The 21,594-nt window shown below is 39.8% G+C and overlaps 1 protein-coding gene across 1 annotated transcript in view; it reads right to left on the bottom strand.

The window, feature by feature from the left end:
• LOC104538634 (SRSF protein kinase 2) overlaps positions 1–21,540 on the bottom strand; it is a gene marked incomplete at its 3' end in the record, with an annotated part of 57,254 nt that extends 35,714 nt beyond the window's left edge. Inside the window, exon 1 of the mRNA XM_010181899.1 lies at positions 21,313–21,540. Coding sequence (XP_010180201.1) covers positions 21,313–21,350 — 38 coding nt within the window. The remainder of the gene's footprint in view (positions 1–21,312) is intronic.
• Positions 21,541–21,594: the final 54 nt, after the last annotated feature.

Below are 21,594 nucleotides of genomic sequence, written 5' to 3'. Positions count from 1 at the left end.
AAAAAGACGAGTGAGTAGAATAAAGTAGCATTTTCCACAGAAAACAATCAGATTATCACTAATCAGAATTATGTCAAAAATTCATGAGTAACCTTATAAAAGTGCCTTCTCATTTTGCCACAAAAAAAGAGAGAGGTGTAACTTATTTTTATACAAGGGTGATTTTCAGCATTCGAAAATATTCCTAAAGCTCCGGATAAACAGAGTACCACTGAACATGGCTTGCAGCTCTCACTAAATAAATTAGTGTGTGGGTGCAACTAAAAAATTTATGGCAGTACTATGGCAAAGGAAGACTTAAGTTAACTTAAATGACTCCAGCCCAATTGCTGTGAGAGAGATGGAAACTAAGCTGGGAAATGACAAATGACGAGGAAGATGTGATGCCAGCACCAGAGAAGGGAATTTACCCACCAGTTCAGAAAACAGGAGAAGCAGCAGTTGAATCTATTTAAGTTAAACATGGACCTCATTTATCTGTAGGAACAAGCTACACAGTAACTTCTCAGCTGTAACAGAAGCAAAAGACTGAATAAACCGCTAAAAAGAACTGCTAAGAAGTTTAAAGTTTTTACTCAAACTTAGGATTGCACCCTAAAGCTATTAAGGGACATTAAAGGCCTCCAAAACACTGTCATGACTTCACTGGTTCTGTAGGTACTTCTCTAGTCCTTCTATTTCTGTAAAAATATTCGTGAAATGTATACCATGAATACATAAAGCAACTACAAAAACAGGTATTTAAAAAGCTTATCCAGCTTTGTGTGAACCCCATAACCTTAAATCTGTTTTACGCATACTGTAATAACCTTGCTACTGTCACCAAAAATCATCTTGCACCTTCTTGCCACTTTGCTGCCTGAGAAACAGAACAGAACGAAAACCACCCCAAACTCCCTTTAAAAACAGGAAGATGTAGGATTACATACCCTCCTTTTACAAGTTCTTTACAAAGTTCGAAAGCTTACACATCTTCATTTTGGACTTTAAATGTTTTTCTTGCTTGTTCTTCCTTTAAACAATAAACTACCACCTATGTCAGAAGATTCTGCAGGTGGTTAAAAGAATGATGTGATTGTGACTTTAGAGCCACTCTGGATGATTAACCTAAGAATCAAGATGAGATGTGAGGGTTTATTCCGTTTTGGCCCCTCCACCCCAGTCTGCCTTGATAAGGATTCAACAACTTTGCCACTCTAATTAAAACAGTGAAAACTACTAATGCACATCTGACTCATGCAAAAAAACCTCCAGCAAAACAGAGAAGATACCAGACTAGAAATTCTATTTAAAACATGTAAAAAGCTGGATGAGAGTATCAAAAACATTTTGAAGAGTAGGATGGCAACAGTCCAGAACACCTTCATAACTTCTGTATACGTTTCAAAAATAAGGCAGAAGTTTCTTTCTTCCCTGCGTGGCGTGTTCAAAACAATAACACTTAGGGAAAAAATAATTATGGCCTTTTGCTTAGCACTTGAAATGTCTTCAACAACTTATTATTCACCATTTCAAAACAGTCTTCACAATATAGAACTATTGCAGAATTACCTCCTAGAAAAAGAACACTGAGTTTGTGATTTTTACTATATACTATTGATCACTTCCAAACCCACACACGCTCATTTTTCCTTATCTACAGACCTGAGACTTTATTCAGTGATCTACATTGACCAAGTTCTCTAGAAACTTCCCATGGAATGGCAATACTCAATACTCACATATGCAATTTAACCATAGTTCCGCGATTTTAATACAAAACAGCACAACTGTTATTCTGCCTGTAAAGAAACAGTAATCAATAGTTCCACATTATCTCCCCCTTGTAGAGTTTTTTCTGAAAATTTTCAGCAATCCCTCCATTTTACTACCCAGAGCAAATCAATATGATCAGTACTAACACGATGACAGCAGGATCTCACACCCTCTACTCCAATTTTTTTCACCTGCCTCCAGCTGCACACTCCTCTCCTGCTAAATCTGGGGAAAAAAATCCCCAAAGCAAATCAAACCAGTGAACATTTCTGTCTCACAAGTTAAAAGTAGCGCACAGAAGAGCCACGAGTGACACAGCTGATGCAAGATAGGGCACAGAATAAACAGCAGAAGAATATGCATGACAGAAGGAGGAATAAATCATCACCTTCCCTTCCTCACTTTTTTTGGTGGCAGGGAGCTCATCTCCCCGCTTCCTCCTTTCCTGGGGCTGAGAGTGGAGCTGCGGTTCAGTCAAATGTACAGAGCCAACCTGAGAGCTCGCTGCTGCTGTCAAAGAGTCAGTCCTGCTCCTCTCTCTCTCAGTCATGGGCATGCAGGCCTGCTCTCTCCTCTCCACCAGCTCCAGCACTCCTTTATTCACTTCATTTGCAGGCTGTTGTAACAAGTTGCAAAGTGAGTGCAAATGCAGGGATAAGATAATGCGGCAAGACTGCACAGAAGATGGATCATTTACTTCAATGGTAATGAGCCCTTGGATTTGCTGTTACTTGGTATATCTTCTGAGTGATCTTTATTAGAATTCTCTTGAAAACTGCCAAGAGTGAAGCTTCACAATTGTCTTAGGCCAATCCAAGCTGATGCTTCCAGTGAGAGGGACTGTCCTGCCTTCTGCTTATGTCCAGGCATTTTGTCTACCTGCACTTGCTCTCCCACCACTATGCTATGTTGCTCCCTAATCCAGCTGAAAGCCTCGCCCCATCCTCTGTGGCAGTTTTCAGGCTGATCAAACCTTGATGCAACCGTCAGGCCTGACAAATTTGGTGGCCTTTTATGAAGTTACAGCTTTGGTGGATAAGGGAAGAGCAACTGATATCATATATCTGGACTTGTGCAAAACGTTCGGCACTGTCCTGCATGACATCCTGGGTCACGAAACTGGGGAAATGTGGATCTGACAGATGGACCACTTGCTGCATAAGAAACTGGCTGGATGGCTGCACTCAATAGTTGTGGTCAATGGCTCAATGTCCAAATGGAGACCAGTGACAAGTGGTGTTCCCCAGGGATCAGTACTGGGACTGCTGAACATCTTTGTCAGTGACATGGACAGTGGAATCCAGTGCACCCTCAGCAGGTTTGCTGATGACACCAAGCTGGGTGGTGCAGTTGACACCCTGGAAGGAAGGGATGACATCCAGAGGGACCTGGATGGGCTGGAGAGGTGGCCCATGCCAACCTCAAAGTTCAACAAGACCAAATGCAAGGTCCTGCACCTGGGTAGGTGCAATCCCAAGCACAAACCCAGGCTGTGCGGAGAGCAGTCCTCAGGAGGACTTGGGGGGTGTCGGTCGACAAAAAACTCAACATGAGCCGGCAATGTGCGCTTGCAGCCCAGAAGGCCAACCACGTCCTGGGCTGCACCAAAAGAAGTGTGGCCAGCAGGGTGAAAGAGGTGATTCTGCCCCTCTACTCTGTTCTGGTGAGACCCCCACCTGGAGCAGTGTCCAGCTCTGGAACTTTCAATACAAAAATGGTATCGACCCATTAAAGTAGGTCCAGGGGAGGGCTATGAAGATGATCAGAGGGCTGAAGCACCTCCTCTAGGAGGACAGGCTGAGGAGATGAGGCTGTTCAGCCTAGAGAAGGCTCCAGGGAGACGTTATTGCAGCCTTCCAGTACTTTGAGGGGGTCTACAGGAAAGCTGGGGAGGGTTTACCCAGTTTTTACAAGGGTAAGTAGCGATAGAACAAGGGGTAATGGCTTTAAACTAGAAGAGGAGAGATCTAGACTAGGTATTAGGAAGAAATTCTTTACTGTGAGGGTGGTGAGACACTGGCACAGGTTGCCCAGTGAAGTTGTGGATGCCCCCTCCCTGGAAGAGTTCGAGGCCAGGTTGGACAGGGCTTTGGGCAGCCTGGTCTGGTGGAAAGTGTCCCTGCCCATGGCAGGGGGTGGACTGGATGAGCTTTAAGGTCCCTTCCAACCCAAACTGTTCTATGATTCTATGAATATTTTTAGTCACTGATATTTGAACTATAATTTTTCAGGTCCCTCTTCCTCTAAATGTTTCGGGAGAGAGCAAATGCCATCACTCTCTCTATGTGAGCTTGTCAAAGGCTTGGAGAACTGTAAATATTCTTTCCTCCCTCCAAACGGGACTATCAACAAGGCAGTATTGTCTCCTGGGGTTACTAAGCCTTAGATCAAATGTCTTTTCAAACTAGCATGATCTAGCTATGTACTGTTCTAACTTTAAAGCTTAACTATCTTTCCTGCAACAAAGACATAACAGATTTTGGGCACAGTGAATCTGAAACGGTTGTTATGGTCTATAATGGGTGCTTTCATGCTTAAAATGAGTTTTTGATGGCATTTAGATCTCCAGCTCCCAGCTGATGTACCCAGATCACCAAAATGGGCAAACACACACACAAGATAATTTTCTAGAGCTTTTTTGGTGGGTTCCCACGCCCCTCCTTTCAATTCAGAAAACTTTTCTTAAAATGCTAACCCTGTCTCCCAGTAACATTTAGAAGAATTTTCTGCTCCAGTATTGGTCTAAAAAAGCCATAGTATTGATTACAGATGGGAAAACCTTTTCTTATTCCACAAATAACTACCTGTTTCCATGCAGGATACGCTAAGGAGGATGTTATACTGAGAATACATCATTACTTGCTATGAATTCTAACAGGGCTACCAATGCCTTGCCTTACCAATATTTTAATTTTTAGAAACAGAGGCAATGCATCACAGAAGGCGTGCTGTACGTGCAGTCTGCACAGGTGAAAATGCTACACTGGTAACTAACCTATAGCTAAACTAAACCACCAGTGGTAACCTCATTTGAAATCCATAGCCAACATGGGACCACACACCTTAACATCAGCCTTCCTGCCTCCTTCCCCTCTCAAGAACGAAGAGCTTGTTCTGGAGGATTAGAATTACTGTTCCCCAAATACGTGAGGTGTTCCCAAACAGTGGTAGCACTGTTGCACCTTACACAATTTTCTGAAATACCGATGCCTATACTCTCAAAACTTTGTCAAACAGAACCAGAACGCTTTAAAAGCCTAACAGCTCCACTGCTGCTAGTAAAAATGCCCAAGACAAGAAATTAAATGCCTTATAACACAGATTAATTGTTGCTGTTGATCTGTGAAATACAAGATGAGAAAGATGCTGGATTAATTAATGCTAAAGAGAGACTGTAAAATGAAAAACTGCCAAAATGCAAGGACAGCCACTTTTGGAGAGAGGTAGTAAAATTTCATGCTCATGATGCTATCAGACAGCTAGGATCCAGAAAAAAAAACACCAAAAAACCAACCATGAAAGTCTCGATTTTCACCCTCCCAAACTGTAGGAGGTAGGTGACAAGGCTCTACAAGAGCATATGAGCCTGTGCTTTGGAGGTGAGCTCTTCTTCCACACTGACCTTCAAGTAGTGACTAATTGTAATTTTTGAGTGGGAACCATACAACCAATAATCTTGATGACTTTTTCTTACTAGTCTTTCATTTTAATGTACATTAAACCCCAAATACCCAAGCATTACGCTAGACATTTCAATCATTAAGGAAATAAATGTCTGCCTACATAGCAGGCAGACATGAGAAGAATTAGTAAATAACTCCGTTATGTGAAATTATACTTTAACTCTATTAGACATTTGATTACTAAGTGCACTGAAAGACACCATATTTTTACTGTATAAAATAAATGAGCATTCATCTAGATCAGCACTTTCTTTTTTTTGTCAGAATTTCTGTTAACTCCTAAAATTTTAGTTGCAACATTTTCTTTCAGCTAGCGCTTTAATATTTGCAAACTGCGAATCAATAGTGGGGACTACAATAAAAAAAATCCACAAAACAAGGCTGAAGTGTTAAGGCTGACTTAGAACAAACACAAGAGAGTCCTACATGAATTTTCAAAAACTAAACATTAATGTTACGTTAGGAAAAAAAGAAAAAGCACTTCAGTAACTTGCAGTATACGCAGTTACTGTCCTGGTCACACATTCTCTCCGCCCACCCAGCTTGCAGGCTCTGGGCACTCACCTCACACAGTTCATAGAGGTGAAAAACCTGGGGGCAAAGGGGAGAGGAAGCCCAGTGCAAGTGAAAAGCTGTGGCAGGACCACTCAAGGGCTGAGGTCAGCCCTTCTTGCAGAACCATACACAAAAGGCATTTATCCCTTGTAGTTCAATGAGAAGCATAAGGAATCTGAGTAAGCTTGTCATGTCACCAGTACCAAAATCCTGTTACAGAATTTACCAACTGGAAATCCAGGAAACATCCACCTAGGAGACAGCTGGGACAGTGTAAGATATCACTGGCTCTCTAGATACTTGTTTCTGTGCCAGGAATCAGCCTCCTTGTAGGGAAGTGAACAAAAAGGGGACAGGCTCAACTAATACTACACCCAGAATTAATCCATCTTTAATCCAGGCACTACCAGAGACTGATTCCCCAATAAAAGTCTCTGTAGACCCAAGCAGGGCAGCAGCAATGCCACATTAACCGAATCCTCCTCACACTCACCTCCTCAGCTCGGTACAGGTGTGCAGACACACAGAGCAAAGCATCTGTTGCTAAAAGCTTGAACACAACTGTTACTTCCCATTGTAGCATCAAAAAATTCCAAAGGAGCACACATCAAAAGGTAAATCAAAGCATGTTAAAAATAGTAAAGAATCATCACAACCATGCCTTAGTTCCTCTCTGATCCATAACTCCATACTCAACGTGGAAAAATAAAAATGACACTGGTTTCAAGAATGAACAAAATGGCCTAGAAGTTAAAGCAATACAACAGCATTGATAATTGAACATGGGCCTTTTCCTTTGACAGCCATAGGCTGGCATCATTTCAGATACAACACAGTCAAATCCTGGGGGAAAGAAATGACTTGTGATGCTCTGCCTAAAACCCTCAGGACAAGTCAAGTACAGTCATTGATGAGTCCTGGAGGGAGAGACGTCAAGCTTTCCTCAGGCAAGGATGTTCCAACCATCAACCTCGGTAAAAGTAAGATAGAAACAAGAGCAGGAGATGGAGACAGGTATTTACAACCAATGAGGGTACAAATTACTACAGCTCATTGAAATCAGAGTTCTACCAGCCTCAGGCAGTATCTGTTTCCCTCATGCTTTAATGTTTGCAAACTGCAGGTTTAACAACAGGGACAAAAAAAGTCAACAAAAAGTCAACAAAACAATGCTGAAATGTTAAGAACACTTCAAACAAGTGCAAGAGAAACCTAGGTGTTTTTTTTAATTTAGCATCTTTTGTTGAAAAAGGCGAGAAGTACTCAACTAAGTCAAGTATGTAACAATTTTTTAAAGATATATTGCATTTACATGTTCCTTTAAACTTATGCTTTACAGGAAGTCATTAAACATGACTTCTCAAAACTGAAGTATCATTTCTTCTAAAAAGCAAAAACTGGGAAAAAAAATCCTTGTCTTCAGAGTGTACATGCCATGTCTATGCAATCTCTGTTTGGAAGAAACACACAGATATATCTTACACACTGAGAATCCCAGTCTTTAGGAAAAATCAAATCCCTTGAAAGAAAACTTCCAAATAGACAAATCATAATCATATGAATGTTATAATCTCATGTGAATAAAACATTTCCCTTTTGTGTTTATATCGGTAACGAACCCAATTACATCCTAACACTGCCATTATCTCAGTTATGTTTACGGATTCCAGTTCAATATGAGCTTGGACTGTTCTAAGTTATGCTGAAAGGCATGCACAATCGACAGACTTTGAGAAAACAAAATAAAAAAGAAACCCTAAGCAATGCACAATATGACTTCAGCAAAACACGGTATACTCAACCAATTTTAGAAAAATTAAACTACTCATGTCAGCAACACTGGAATAGTAATTGGTGACATCTAGACATATTTGCCAAACTTCACTAGCATGAAGCCCATAAAACTTGGGAGGGGGGGGAAGTTACTGACAAAGGACGTATTTGTTACAATGGTATAAACATTACTAACCCTTTCCTATGTTTCATTACAATTTTTGCCCCTTAAGTTTAACACAAACAGTGCATTTCATGGTTTCCAGTAACTGCCTCTTAAGATTTGCACTTTGAAGTCAAATTTACATATAAAATAAAAACTGCCTTCTAAGCTCTCAAGTTCTCCCCTCAGTACCCAGTCAGTGACTCACAGAGCACATCACCTCCACTGGCATCACCCACACCTCTACACAACAGCAATTTAAGTCCTCCTGTCCGGCCCAAGGAAGCACATTTTTGTGCTCTATTTTGCTGGAGTTCCAGTGACTTCTGTTACATACAGTGAAACAAAACTGCAATTGAAGGCAGACTTTTGCATTACTATGCAATTATAGGATTGAATGCTAAGAACAGTAACAAACATGCCAAAAGAAAAACTAAAACTCTAAGATTTTCCATCTTCAATTATATTTCAAATTCCAAAACTTTGATGTCCAGCTCAGGAAAACTTGATTAAAAAAGGACTGGATTACTTGAAAGGAAGTAAAAAAAAAATAATTAAAACTAGATGTAGCAATACTTTCCTCCAGTAATCAATTACAACACTCACTGTGACCCATTTACATAGTTTCTAACAAGAAACTTAAAGCAAAGGGATGCCACAAAACATACTTTTTAATTTACTATCTCAAATCTGTTTTTAAACAAAATAAATTTTATTACAGTCAAAATAAGAAACACTTGTCACTATACCCCAAAGCAGTCTGTGACTAAACTCGGAGGACAAGCAGACTGAATATGGAAATCCTGTCAATATATTTCCCTGAGAACTCTGCATAATCTTGCTTCCAAAAAAAAAAAAAATCACTTTTACTCAGCAAGAATCATTTCCTTTCTTGATTGCCTACCGGTTCTATCTAGGTCATACAGCAGGCCACCAGCACTACTTGAAAAGCTACAGCGTGAGTTGCTCTAGTGTTGCCTGTGATCATCCTACCTAATCAATGCAAGAAGCAAATCAACAGGGGACACAAAATACACGCAGGAAGGAGCCAACATTGCAGATAATAGTACTGAATGCTTGCAGTACACAAAATATAACTCACTGAGATTTACATTTGTATAAAAATAACCATAGCCCACTAATTACTATAATGTGTCTGTCCTAACAAAAAATGCACTGCAATGTATTTTACAAGTAAATCCTTGTACACTCATATCCATGCTGTCAGTTAACTGCATTACATTCAGAATTATCAATTTTCACCCATCTCTATTAACATTAAAACACAACAGTTTTATTTTAATTTCATTGCCAAACTCCTATCAATGAGTTACTCAATGAGTTGAGTGTCTCATTTTTTCCTGTAATTTTGATTGCTTGCAGCTTGCATTCTATAACTTAGAATGAACTGGTACCAACCTAAAAACCAGAAGTCATAGGTTAAAATAACTTTGTGTTTAATTATGAAGAAACTGATACAGTTTGCCCAATTATTACCTCACAACAGTTTCCACAAAAACCAAAATGATTGTTTTATCATCAGTGAAAAAAGATGAGATTGCCCAAGAAAAGTTTCTGTATTACTTGGCATATGAAAAGCAGATCAGTATCTTAAGCCTCTAACGTTTTTGTCCTTCAATACATACTTGGGTAATTTTTTACTACATCACAATAAATCCTATTACTTCTCTTGTGAACTCTAACCTTTACAAGCTGATATCTCTGACTTACTATAAAATATTTGTCAAACATGCATAGATGAAGAAGCAAGTGAAGTACTACCATACTTTAATTTCTCTAACTTACACTTCACATAATCCAGATCTCTTTCAATGCATCAATACTTTAAAATAAATTTTCAAACAGCTAGCACACAAGCAAAGGCAGGGAATAACAAAGCAAACAGATGACAGAGGACTGTGAGCAGATGGTACCTGAACACAGAGAGACAAGAAGAATCAGGACTGGGGTGCGGGGTAAAGGGAAAGCTCTGGGATAAATCTCCTGCTTGCAACTCCACTGCAGTTGAATCTCAGATTGCCTTTTGTGGGCAACAGTACACACATGAACTGCCAGTTGTGGACAAAACAACGAGGCCTTAGAAAAAGCTTGGAGAGCCAGGAAATGGTAAGTCTCAGAAAATTTCAGGAGTTAAGGGAGGCAACACATCTGTCAGCTCCAGCTGACTCATGCAGGCTAAGACCAACGGAGCAGAGTGGTCAACCATCATGCAGTAACCTAGAGTCAGGCCTTCTATAGAGGAAAAGCAATCATTTACAAGGGGGAAAAAAAAAAAAACAACAAACCACCAAAACCACAAGAGGATGAACTAGATGTAAAGTTTTTTGCCCTGGAGAAGTCCAGTGAGGAACTGGCAGAAGCCCCAGAAGACAGATCCTAAAGCAGCTCACACCTGTCCGTGAGAAAGGCCCAACCAGAGCTATTTGCAGTAAAGGGCAAAAGTCTTCAGATGCCAGGCAACATGACCTGGGAACAAACTGAAGAGTCCAGAAAGTGAATAAATGTATTGTAGCATGCAAAAGTTTGTTTTTTTTTGAAAGGTATATTTTAGGTATGGCATTGTTATCCTAAAAGAATAGTGTATGTGATCAAGCTGCTCTCTAAAGAATTCAGTTCACATATTTGGCTGCAACCAAGGCTGCTGGTTGGGCTGAATACCCTCCTTTTAGTCTAACTAAAAAAGGAACATTAGGTCTTTTACACAACATTTGTAAGAAAAAAAAAATGAAAAGAAAAATGCTGTCCAAAGCACTGAAACATCATATCCAGTCAGACTGTAAAGTGTGTGAAGAATTAAGAATTTTATAAATAACAGTTACGAAATTAAAGGGATGAGGGTAAACTGTTGCAGTCATATATGCCTCTGTGTTTTACGCAGAAAAAAAACCAAGCAACAAATACCATGCCTGTGATCTCAGGAGAAGAAGCTGTGTGGGGTTTTTTGGGTGTTGTTTACTGGGGTTTCAGGGTTTTGGTTTAGTACAGTACATGCTAGACAGGCAGACTCAAAAACATCAGCAAAATAGCTGCTTGTGGCACTTTGTTTCTACTCTGCAAGTAAACAGAGCTCTGTTGACATTCTTTGTAAATAAACAGGACTGCACATACACACAAACAAAAAAAATCACACAATCCTTAAATCACATAATCTATTTCTCTTCCTGAGAGAAACAACTTGGCAAAGCCTCAAGTATTAGCTAGCTCTTGGGCTCTTACAGTAGAAATAATACATGCCAGGTTTTCTGAATACAGATGTCAGATAGTCAAATATTGGCTAATACACATTGTGGGTCTGTTTTTTGCGTGCTCTGCTACCTTGCAAAGGAACTGAGCAATCCCTTGATGCTTGCAGGTCAAATAAACAACTGTCCTTCCTGTCCACCTTGGAGACATTACTCCCTTCCAAACAAGAATGTCTGATTGCTTTTTGCCTTTTTTAAACTGGTCCAAGAAATACTTTTTGATTGCTATTATCAGACAGCTCTTATCTGGACCAGATCACACAGAGGCAGGATGTCTGGTCTGAATTGGTTCGTGCTCCACAACTCCTTACTATTACTACTTGTCCCTGTGCTATCTTACCTCAAACAGGTTTTGCAGCAATCACCAAGTAGCATTACTTGCTTGTGGTCATTGCCGAGCTCTGCCTTTATTAGACGTATGAGCCTAACATCTCCAGCAGGTGTATCTCCAAAGCATAGAGGATATATTTAACACATTGTAAGAAGATACCTCACTTCTCCTTTCCAGAAATACAGGTCTATAAACTGAAAGGAGTTAAGTAGTAGACAAAACTCTGCAATATTAAATTTTCATGAGACTGAGAAGTAGTAGCAAAGGAATTGTGCATTTTCTATCGTGAGCTGATCTCAAACTTTTGGTCGTCCCTGTCAGACTGCCAAAAATCCAAAGAGACCTAGATCAAGTTTTAACAGGTGCTGGGGACCAGTGTTAGGCTATCTGATTAAAGGCTAACCATAACAGAAAAAGATCCAGCAAGGATCAGCAGAAAAACAACAGGTAGAGAATTTTGAGAATATGCAAGACATTATGAAACTTCTAGGGGAAGGCACGAGAGGCAAAAAAAGACAGAGATAAAGGTGGATAAGGGAGAAACAAGCATTGCAAAACAGCAAGGAAAGAGGATAAATGTGGCAGGTCCAGTTCAAATGGCTGGCTGGTCAGTGCACTTGTCTGACTGAGCTCTGCCCTCAGTCACAACAGTCTATCCTACATTGCCATTAAAGACTATGTCTGACTTCTTTGTGGATGCACTTTCTATTTTGAGTGTGTGTGAACTCAATTCAACTCCCAGCCAGACTGTCCAGCAAGAAGGTAAGAGGTCCAAGTACCAGCAACTGGAGTGAGAACACAAACCATGAAGGTTCACAGGTCTAGATGCCAACAACGGGGGGACCTCAGTGGGTCGAGGTCAGCAACTACATAAACCATTTAAAACCAGCTACTAGGGGGACCCATGTAGCATGTGAGTTTGTGTGGAAATACCACCAGTGGGCTTCCATCATGAGGCGCTAGAAAGGAGGAACAGGACTGGGCTGTCCGTCCAGTTCTTGTTTGAGTGCTCTGTGTATGTTTATGTGGGTGCCAATAAAAGCACTGGTTTGAGTCCCTGTTGATCTGTATGGCCAGCTGTGTATGTATTTTCTGCATGTGTGCATGCACGCACACCTATTGGGAATAAGCGCTCAGTCTCATTACTGGCTGGCCCTGGGGACACAGAACTGCAGCAGTCTTGCACGTACCTAATAGCTGGGACAGGAGGTATGCCCCGGGGACCCAAAGCCCTTCACATGTGGCTGTCTCTAACAACTGGCACGGCTAAAAGGATACACTCCTTTAGCAAATTTCTTAGCACAGCTATCAATGCTTTGAAGGTGAAGTGAATCTGCCTCAGATTTGAGTTCGGGGAAGTCTATGCCTGCTTAAGGTTTCCTGGTATCCACTGGAACACAGGGTATTCAGTTTTGCTAAGGCATTCTGTAAATCACTGAGTATTTAAATGACAGTAGAAAAATGTATTGGCATTCTCAGGCACCATTCTACTTCAATTGGATGTCCTCTCCTTCTTTTAATAGCCCTTGAAGTTCCAGTGTGCTAAACACGTTCAAAAGGAATCTTGACTGGATCTTTAGTTTGTGTTTTCTTTCCAAGTCAGGACTCAACTGTACATCACTGTAATGGAAGGGTAGCACAAATAAAGCAAAAACACAGATGAAACAAAGTATATGTAAATTAAATTATAGGAACATATTTAAGAAGCCTGCCTTGGAGAAACTCATAAACAGATCTCCATTAAGAGCAACAGCACCTAGTGGTCTGCACAAAAAAATCATGCATGCTCTGGCAGCTTACTACAGGCAGGGTGCTCAAGGAACAGGATCTGTGCTAAATCATCATCTCAGTAACTCACCCACAGACATCAAGAGTGCTTGTGAGAAAGAGGAAGATTTTTTCCTTGATCACCAGTAGTTTCTTTGCAAGTTCTGCAATCTTTCACTTCTGTTGTGAAACATAAGCATTCTGAGGAAGGCTGTGTTGTTATTATTTGGCTTTCTACTGAAACATTAAATTGCCTGGGAAGGAGCCAAGTGAGACTTCAAACTAAGTTTATAAAGATTGTCTGTACTCTTCTTTATATTATATTAGAATGAAATGTTTTAATTGATAAAAATGTATTTCAGAATCACTGTGGTCAATCATCTTTTCCATACTTCTTAGGGAAGTCTTGGTCCAAAGCCATATTACAGTCTTCTCAGAAGCAGACACCTCTCATAGCTAAGACACCAAGCAGCAGTGGAAATTCCTGATTCTTGTCACATATGCAACAGGAGCTGTCAGAAAAGCTTTACACTCTCATACTGGAGATGACAAAGCACCACTCTGAGAAAACTACCACACGTGGTCTCCTTTGGGTAAGGTAATCCTTTTATAGAAGGATTCATAAAGAACAGAGCTAAGCCCAAACATCTTCCATTCTAGTTCATGGCATGGAATAAACAGAGGTTGATGCGTCTGTTTGGTATGTGGGCATGGCAGACACCAAATGTTTCTGTGGATAGTGGCCACGGCAGCTGAAGATGACAGACGAAGAGAATCTGCAGGTCCTGATGCTGGACACAGACTAACAAAACACCTGTCCACTGAAACCCATAGGAATTTCAGACCCCTTTTCCACCTCTATCAAAAAAAAAAAAATTAAATCACTGCTGGATATTCTGATACAGTGGTTAAAAAATAAAATGATACTGTCTCTTTATAGGAGCATTAATGACAAAAACAATTCCCCCAGTTTCTGCCAGAACTACTGCTAATATTTAAGCTCTGGCAACACAGAACAAACACGTAGCTTAAGAAGAGTTTCTGCACCAGTATGGCCTTCTTTACCCACCCCCAGCCAAAAGATAGACACTACTCTAGCCCTATGCACAGTACTACCAAGCAATACAAGTGAGGACAAGTCCTTGCCACCCTAGGAAGGTGGTGGACATCCCAGTAGATTTGGGGCATAGGCAGTTGCTTCATGAAAACAAAAGCCCAGATTCTTAAAACCAGCCAGCCTGACCTAAAACTGTAATCAGATGAGAAAAGCTGTGTAGACAAACTTGGTAAAGAACTGGCATTCCTTCATGTGTAGCATATGTAACAGGCAGAACCTGGAGCTGCACACATTTGCTTTGTAATTGGAGATTTAAAGAATAAAAAGAGCAAAGCTAAAGAAAGGGAAATAGCAATTCACTATCCATCTATTCACAATCAGCAGCACGAGCTTGGTAGCCATCCTAGATTAGATTACTTTCATATTTGATTTTGGTAACAGTGACTGTGTGGATTTTGTCAAGAGTTTACCCAAGCCAAAAGGTGAGTCTTGAAGAAAATACAGAAGCACCTGAGGCAGACACTGGCTCGGGAGTGTAAAACTCCTGAAGATAGAACTAGCAAAAGACCTTCTGGTCACAACATCCTCTGGACACTTTCAGTCAAATGGAAAGACTGATGGACATTCCCCAAGCTGTATGGCAGGATTCACAGCAACTCACAAGCTGAGAGATGCCACAATTTCCTGACAACATGCTTATAATACACAAAATACGGAACAAAATGGAATGCTTAAATTGGCATACATTTGCTTAACATGTTGCTTAGCATCCCTTGGCAACTACACCAATTGTGGATCAATGAAAATACATATATCACATCACAGTAAATTTACTGAATTATACGAACATCTAAGTATTTTATTATGCATTTTTAAGGTGCAGAAAACCACAAATGAATTTATCTTGTAAGTCAGCACAGTGACAAGAGAAATGCAGTCATCTGGGATAGGTACGCACTGCTTTATGCAATCTACCAGGTAACGTTCCTTTACCATCTGTCATGGGGCCTGGAGGGGACGTTTTAGTGAAGTCAGGATTAAGACAGTGATTAGGCAAACAGTTTTAAGTCATGAAACAGACTAAATCTGTAATACTAAAGGCTTTGCTTAAAATGACCCCTTATTTTTTAGCTGGCATTTTAGTCTGAAGTAGAATTGGAATACATATGTTTACCTTAGAAAGTATCTTGTTCAAATCACAGTTTTCCATTTTTTACATACATGGGTTTTTAGCCATTCACTGTGTTATAGTCATCACTGGAATGCTTGAATCAGTGTCCAGTGAACAGCTCTCATACAGGAAAACCTCATACAACTCCCCAGGACCTGCAACCTACCCTTTTCCCAAACAAAGTTCTCTCATTTTAGTTCCAACAGGAAGTGCCAAAACCTGAGATGTGTGTTTTCAGAAGGTATATGAGAAACCTCCCTGTAATACCTCACAGGTAACAGAAGATCGTCTGAATAGTAGGGATACTAATGATACATCAAAGCAGAGGATTTTCTCACCTATAGCAGAAATTCCACACAGAGAAATAAACAGAGCCTATCACTGAAAAATAAAATACACTTCAAATCCTAAACCTTTTCAAAGCCTACTGATGAACTGATACAGGCACTATCAGCTCTATGAGTGCAGTGTCCCTTAACAGTATCACCTCGAGTGAAAAAGCTGCTCCACAAGTGGCTGCTTCAACATATGCTATTCCCATTCCTTTTTTCTATACAAGCACAATGGCAGGTTGTGGCATTCCTTGTCTCTACACCACTTTCATACTTCACATAACAGCCTTGCACATTAAAACAAAGAGCCTGAGAAATCTTTAATATGAATAATACACAAAACATAGGATTTGTTTTGATCCGATTTTAGTAACCTAAAATTAAGTATCTAGTCTAAGATACAGGCACACTGTCACCAAACAAGAGCTTGGTGGTGGAATGAAGTGCCTCGCTGGACAAATAGCTCAGTGCCCCCATTAAGATAGGATGATTTCCTCCCTACTTATGAGATAAAATACAACAAATAGCAGTATTAGCTTGCGAGTTTTTTTTTTAAAGGAAAATAAAAAAACAAATAAACCAAAATCTATACACCGTTCATTGTTTTCATATTTTATTTTAAACAAAACTGAAAAATTAAAAGTTGTATAACTGCTAAAAATAAACGTGAACTGTCCTGAAATAGAAAAGCAGTATTTCTTTTACATTCAACAAAAAAAAGAGGGAACACAGCTAAAGAAAAGATGGTATTTTTAAAACATGTTTAAAAGGTAGTGGAACTGATGAAATAGTTGCATTATTCTGGTAATTATTTGTTTCCATGTTAGGTACATAAATAACAATAGAATTATTATCTTATAATGCCTTATTATCTAATAATTATATCAAACCATTTATCTGACACACGGCAATGTCAGCTCATACTGAATGTTGTGAGCTGATGGTTCTTCTACTTTTAAACATGTGTTTTGTTTCTGTGCTTCATTACAAGTGACATTTCCACCTTAGGAGAAGTAGTGCACCCACAACTAAAGTAAAATTAAAAAAATTTAAAAAATAAAACAAAACAAACAAAACAAAAAACCCACCCCAAAACCAACAAAACAAAACCACACTCACAAAAAACCCAAACAAAACAAAAAAATCCCAGTTCCTTAACCTGAAGGAATCCTTCAGTGTCATAACTTGTTTCACAAAGACTCTTACATCACTAAAATCAGTTCTCTTCTTAGAAAAGGAAGCAGAGAGCACTCAGTCTCTCCATCTTTTTTCTTCCTCCTCCTAATTTTAGATTTCTTCCTCCTTTACTTCATCCCTGACTGCATTCCTGGAATGGCCTGATGAAGCAACCACGTAAAAGCACTGAGAAATACATTAATTTGCTCTGCAAAGATAAATTACCAAGAAAGAGGGGTACATATAGCCCAAGGCTAAAAAAAACACAACGAGCCAAACAAAACCACAGAACAGTTGTCCTTAAACCTTGCCTGCACCGCCCCACACCAAATACTTCTACATACTGAATAATACAAACTTTGCTGTCCTACAGTCATTTGAAAGCATCTTCCCTTTACTGCTAATTATAAAACCTCTCAAAAATAATGAAAATCGAGTTATACACACACTGCTTATCTACTTTAAAACTGCTCACGAGTGGGTTCTATTTATTTTTTCTGAACAACACAGAAGCAGAAAGTCTTTTAAAGAAACTTGCATATGCAGCTTTTGCAGAAAGACAGGAAAAGAGCAGGTCAAACACTTCAGACCTATTAGCCTTGCCGATAACCTTTACCAGTAGTCAAACTGCATTGCTAAGATGACAAATTTAGAATACAAAATCAGAGCTAAAAAAAATAATGAGTTATTTGTCCAAATGCATGAAAAGGAAAAATAAGACATACATTAGGTTTGCAGTCTAAAGAGTAGAAAGTCGTCCGGGTGGAAGAAATTACTTTTCTTAAAATGAAACAGAAACTTGCAAGGAGTTCCACAAAGACCTTAAAAAGGCAAAAAAGAAAATCTGTACAGCTCAAAAGGTTGACTGTACTGTACATGAGAAGAGTGAGTGTACATGAGAAGACTGAGCAACTCGCACAACAGATATTAAAGTATTTCTGCTTTCTTGGAGGGTTCCTGAAAGACCATCCTCCTCCGTCTGGCTGCTGCTACTTGCTTTCTAATGACATTTGCAAGGCTTGGATAAGAAACCTCACGCAGCTCCCACTGAAATATAAAGAACATGAGGGTACACAGTAGTTAAATTACTACTTATTAGAAATCAGGTGTGCATCACATTGTGAGTGTGCTGGAGGAAAACATTTCCACTGTACACTTAAAGCTCAGATATCCAAACAAATCAATTCAGCATAGGGAGTCACAGGAGGTGTTACCTGAGCCACCGTAACATCTGTGTGCACACGTGCACTCGCAGCTCCCAGGTTACCTGATCAACAAGGGACCAGGACTTTGCCATAGGCTGTGAATGCACTCGGGCAGCATTAACTACTCAGAAATTTAGGGCTTGTAGATGTTGTCTGATTCTGCTTAATGAAATATCCCACAGCACACCAAAACACAGGTATCTTATCTTCACTCATCTGCAATTACAGTTTTTCTAGGAGGGAGGGAAGAGGAAAGGAAGGATGAATCTCACCATGAAAAATGTCTTGGGTTTGTATTCATTTACTTTTCAGGGCTGCAATGTCTTTAACATCTCAGAGGATGCTCAACAAAAGGGTTAATCTCACTTTCTTGCTAATGTCTCCTAAAAGACTCTTAAAAACAACCACCACACTAAGAGAACGTTGCAGGATTTCTAACACGTTGAGCTTCCATAACAGCCAAATCATCCATTATATTCCAGCTTTTTTCTCATCATTTTTTTCTCTAGGATAGGATAACGTGATGAACTTGCCAAGCGAGCAGGAAAATCTTCAAACATTAAAGCCTCTTGTAAAAGCAAAAACCAACCAGAGCAAGGGGCAAGTGATGGGCTTCCCTCTCATCCCTTCTCTATCCTCATTTCCTTAGTTTCTGTAAATGCTCTGAGCACCTCCTGCCCCTCCCCTCCTGCTCTGCAAGCACTGTCTAGCGGCCTCTGCTAGTGCGGAAAACAAGCAATCAGCCAGAGACTCCTTCAGATCTTCCACCCGGAGAACTTCAGCTTCTCAAAAAGTCCAACCACTAGGAGCAAGGGGAAAAACTGGAAATAAAAAAATATGCAAGTACAAATTCCTTTTCTGTGTCCATCCGAAACATGCACATTTTAATGTCTGTATGGTATGAGCACACACACTGCAATGTTGCTATACAGCAGACTGAGGACAGTTTAGCAGTTCAGACACTAAACACTATATTTTTATTTTTTTTTTAAAAACATCTTACACAGTCATTTTTAAAGGGCCTTGAAAGGAACTGGCAGTTAATAGGATAGACAGCACTGTTTCATAACAGCTTGCAAAAAAATTCCATCTATTTTTAGCTAGGTGAAAAGAATGTGGTTACTTATAAAGATCTCAGATAATATATAAAGTTGTTTTTGCTTATAACTGGCCACAAATTGTGCAACTGATACGTCAAATCAATCTCCAGGTAAACAGTACCACAGATTTAAATCCTCTAAAGAAATTTATGTGCATATACAACATTCATATTTTCATCTATTGCAAGATAACGCATCATGCTGCAATAAAATCTTACTTTTTAGTGAATGGCATTTGAATGGATCTCAGACAAATGCATCTTTCTCTAATTATGTGTAATAATCCTTTACAGACACCTATTCATATAGGACTACCATTAGTTCAACTACGAGCATGTTCTGCTCAAAACCAGACTGATCAGATTTAGGGTGCTTCATAACATTTGTATTGATAAAATAAATACCTGTATTACATATTCAACTCCCCCACTGCAATGGCAACAAAAGCCTTTCCAAAAATCAAGTTAACACCTGTTTTCCTTTACTGTTTTCACCCCATCATCCTCTCTTATCAACACCATTTTATTAGTCTTGTATTTAAAAATTTTAAGCATCAGGGTGGGACAGAAGTAAGCAAATAAACATTTAACATCTTCTTTCATGATTCTTAATTCTGAATAAATAAATAAAATATATCTCAAACCTCTTCTTATATTTCTCCATTTTGGAAAGGTGACTTAACAACCCATTCCCCCCCACCATTTTCTGTGTCTCTCATTGCTGATATTTTGCTATATTACGGCTGGTGAAAGGCAATGCACTTTGCTTCCATGTATCTTACACAAATATAATTATAAACCAAGTAAAACTGCTCATTTTCTTATAACTATGCATGCCACATAGCACTCATTCATTTTGAAAGATGTCTTTTAGCCTGTTTCCTTAAGACAGCTTTCAGTGCATTAACAATTCTTTCTATGCTGAGCCATTCCACAAAATCCACTTTAAATAATTTCAGCTAAACATACAGTTTGAGTGCTTAAAATTAGGAGGGTTTTTTCTTTTGCCAACATCTAATATTAAATGACAAAACAGAACACTCGGATGGCCTTTTGCATACAGCCGAAATGATTACTGTAAATAATTCCGGGGGAAGGAAAAAAAAAAAAAAAGATATTATGTCGTTCTGGATTTAAGCGATTTTGAAAATAAAAATATCTCCTAAAATTCAGTCGCAAGCAAAACAGAAGTGAGCGGGGCTGGATCATTTAAAATCAACAAAATAATCACCAGGCGATTATTTCACGACAGAAAACTTAACGTGCATTTAGTACCTCGAAATATTTCTTTAAAACAAAACAGCTAGTTCAAATTGCAATAATCTGATTGACAGATAAAATAATTGCTTTAAAAACACTTCTGAGTCATTTTGTCCTTACCTGCAGGCATGAACCATTACTGCATGCAGCGACTGCTCCATTTCCTAGCACAGACTTGAACAAGGATCACATCTATCTTACAGAATGTGACTAATTGGAGGATTTGCGATTCCTGAGCTACTTTGCAAAGGACACTCCCTTTCCACATAACAGGACACGAAACGTTTCGCCAAGTTCTATTTCCTATGCATCTAGATTGAAAGGAAACCTTTGCAACCGTGGAACGGTTTCCTGCAACACAACAAAAACGCGAGGTCTTTAAAAAGGAATTTAGAAACCGAGATGCTGCTTGCATGACACTGAAAAGGAGCGAGGTCTGCAACACCAGCACACACAAACCAGCAGCCTGCTGAAGTACAGGATGATTTGCATGCTGCAGTCCGTTAAAAGGTTTCATTAAAAAAAAAACAAACAACAACCAATAAATCTCTCCAAAATGCACAAAGCTTAACCAAAAAGAGAGGTTCGATGGATACGGTACAAAAACTAGCATGCAGTACGTAAACAATGCTAGCAAACTTGACAAGGAAAAGAAAAAAGCCCTGCGCCGCTGCTTGGCAATGCTACACCATGACTCGTTCATGCAAGAGATGCAGCCGTACCTTTCTGAAGAGGACGACTTCTCAGAGTTAACTGACATCAGCAGCTCAATCTTCTGCTTGATTTCTGGAAAAATCAGAAAATATTCACAACCGAGACCGCCTGCCCTCGCTTTCCAAAGCCTTTTTAACCAAACGGTGTTCTGTCCCTAAGCCCTTTTGTTCGGGAGGAGGCCGCAGGACCCGCGGTGCTGTGCGAGGGCCGGCCCAGCCGCGCTCTGAGGGGACGAGGCGGGAGGCGGCGGGCCGGGGCGGCCCGCGCACATGACTGGGCACGGCGGCGGG

Source organism: Mesitornis unicolor, unplaced genomic scaffold (genome assembly GCF_000695765.1).
Source record: "Mesitornis unicolor isolate BGI_N332 unplaced genomic scaffold, ASM69576v1 scaffold23080, whole genome shotgun sequence".
Taxonomy (NCBI): domain Eukaryota; kingdom Metazoa; phylum Chordata; class Aves; order Mesitornithiformes; family Mesitornithidae; genus Mesitornis; species Mesitornis unicolor.
This window is presented reverse-complemented; position numbering and strand designations above follow the sequence as displayed.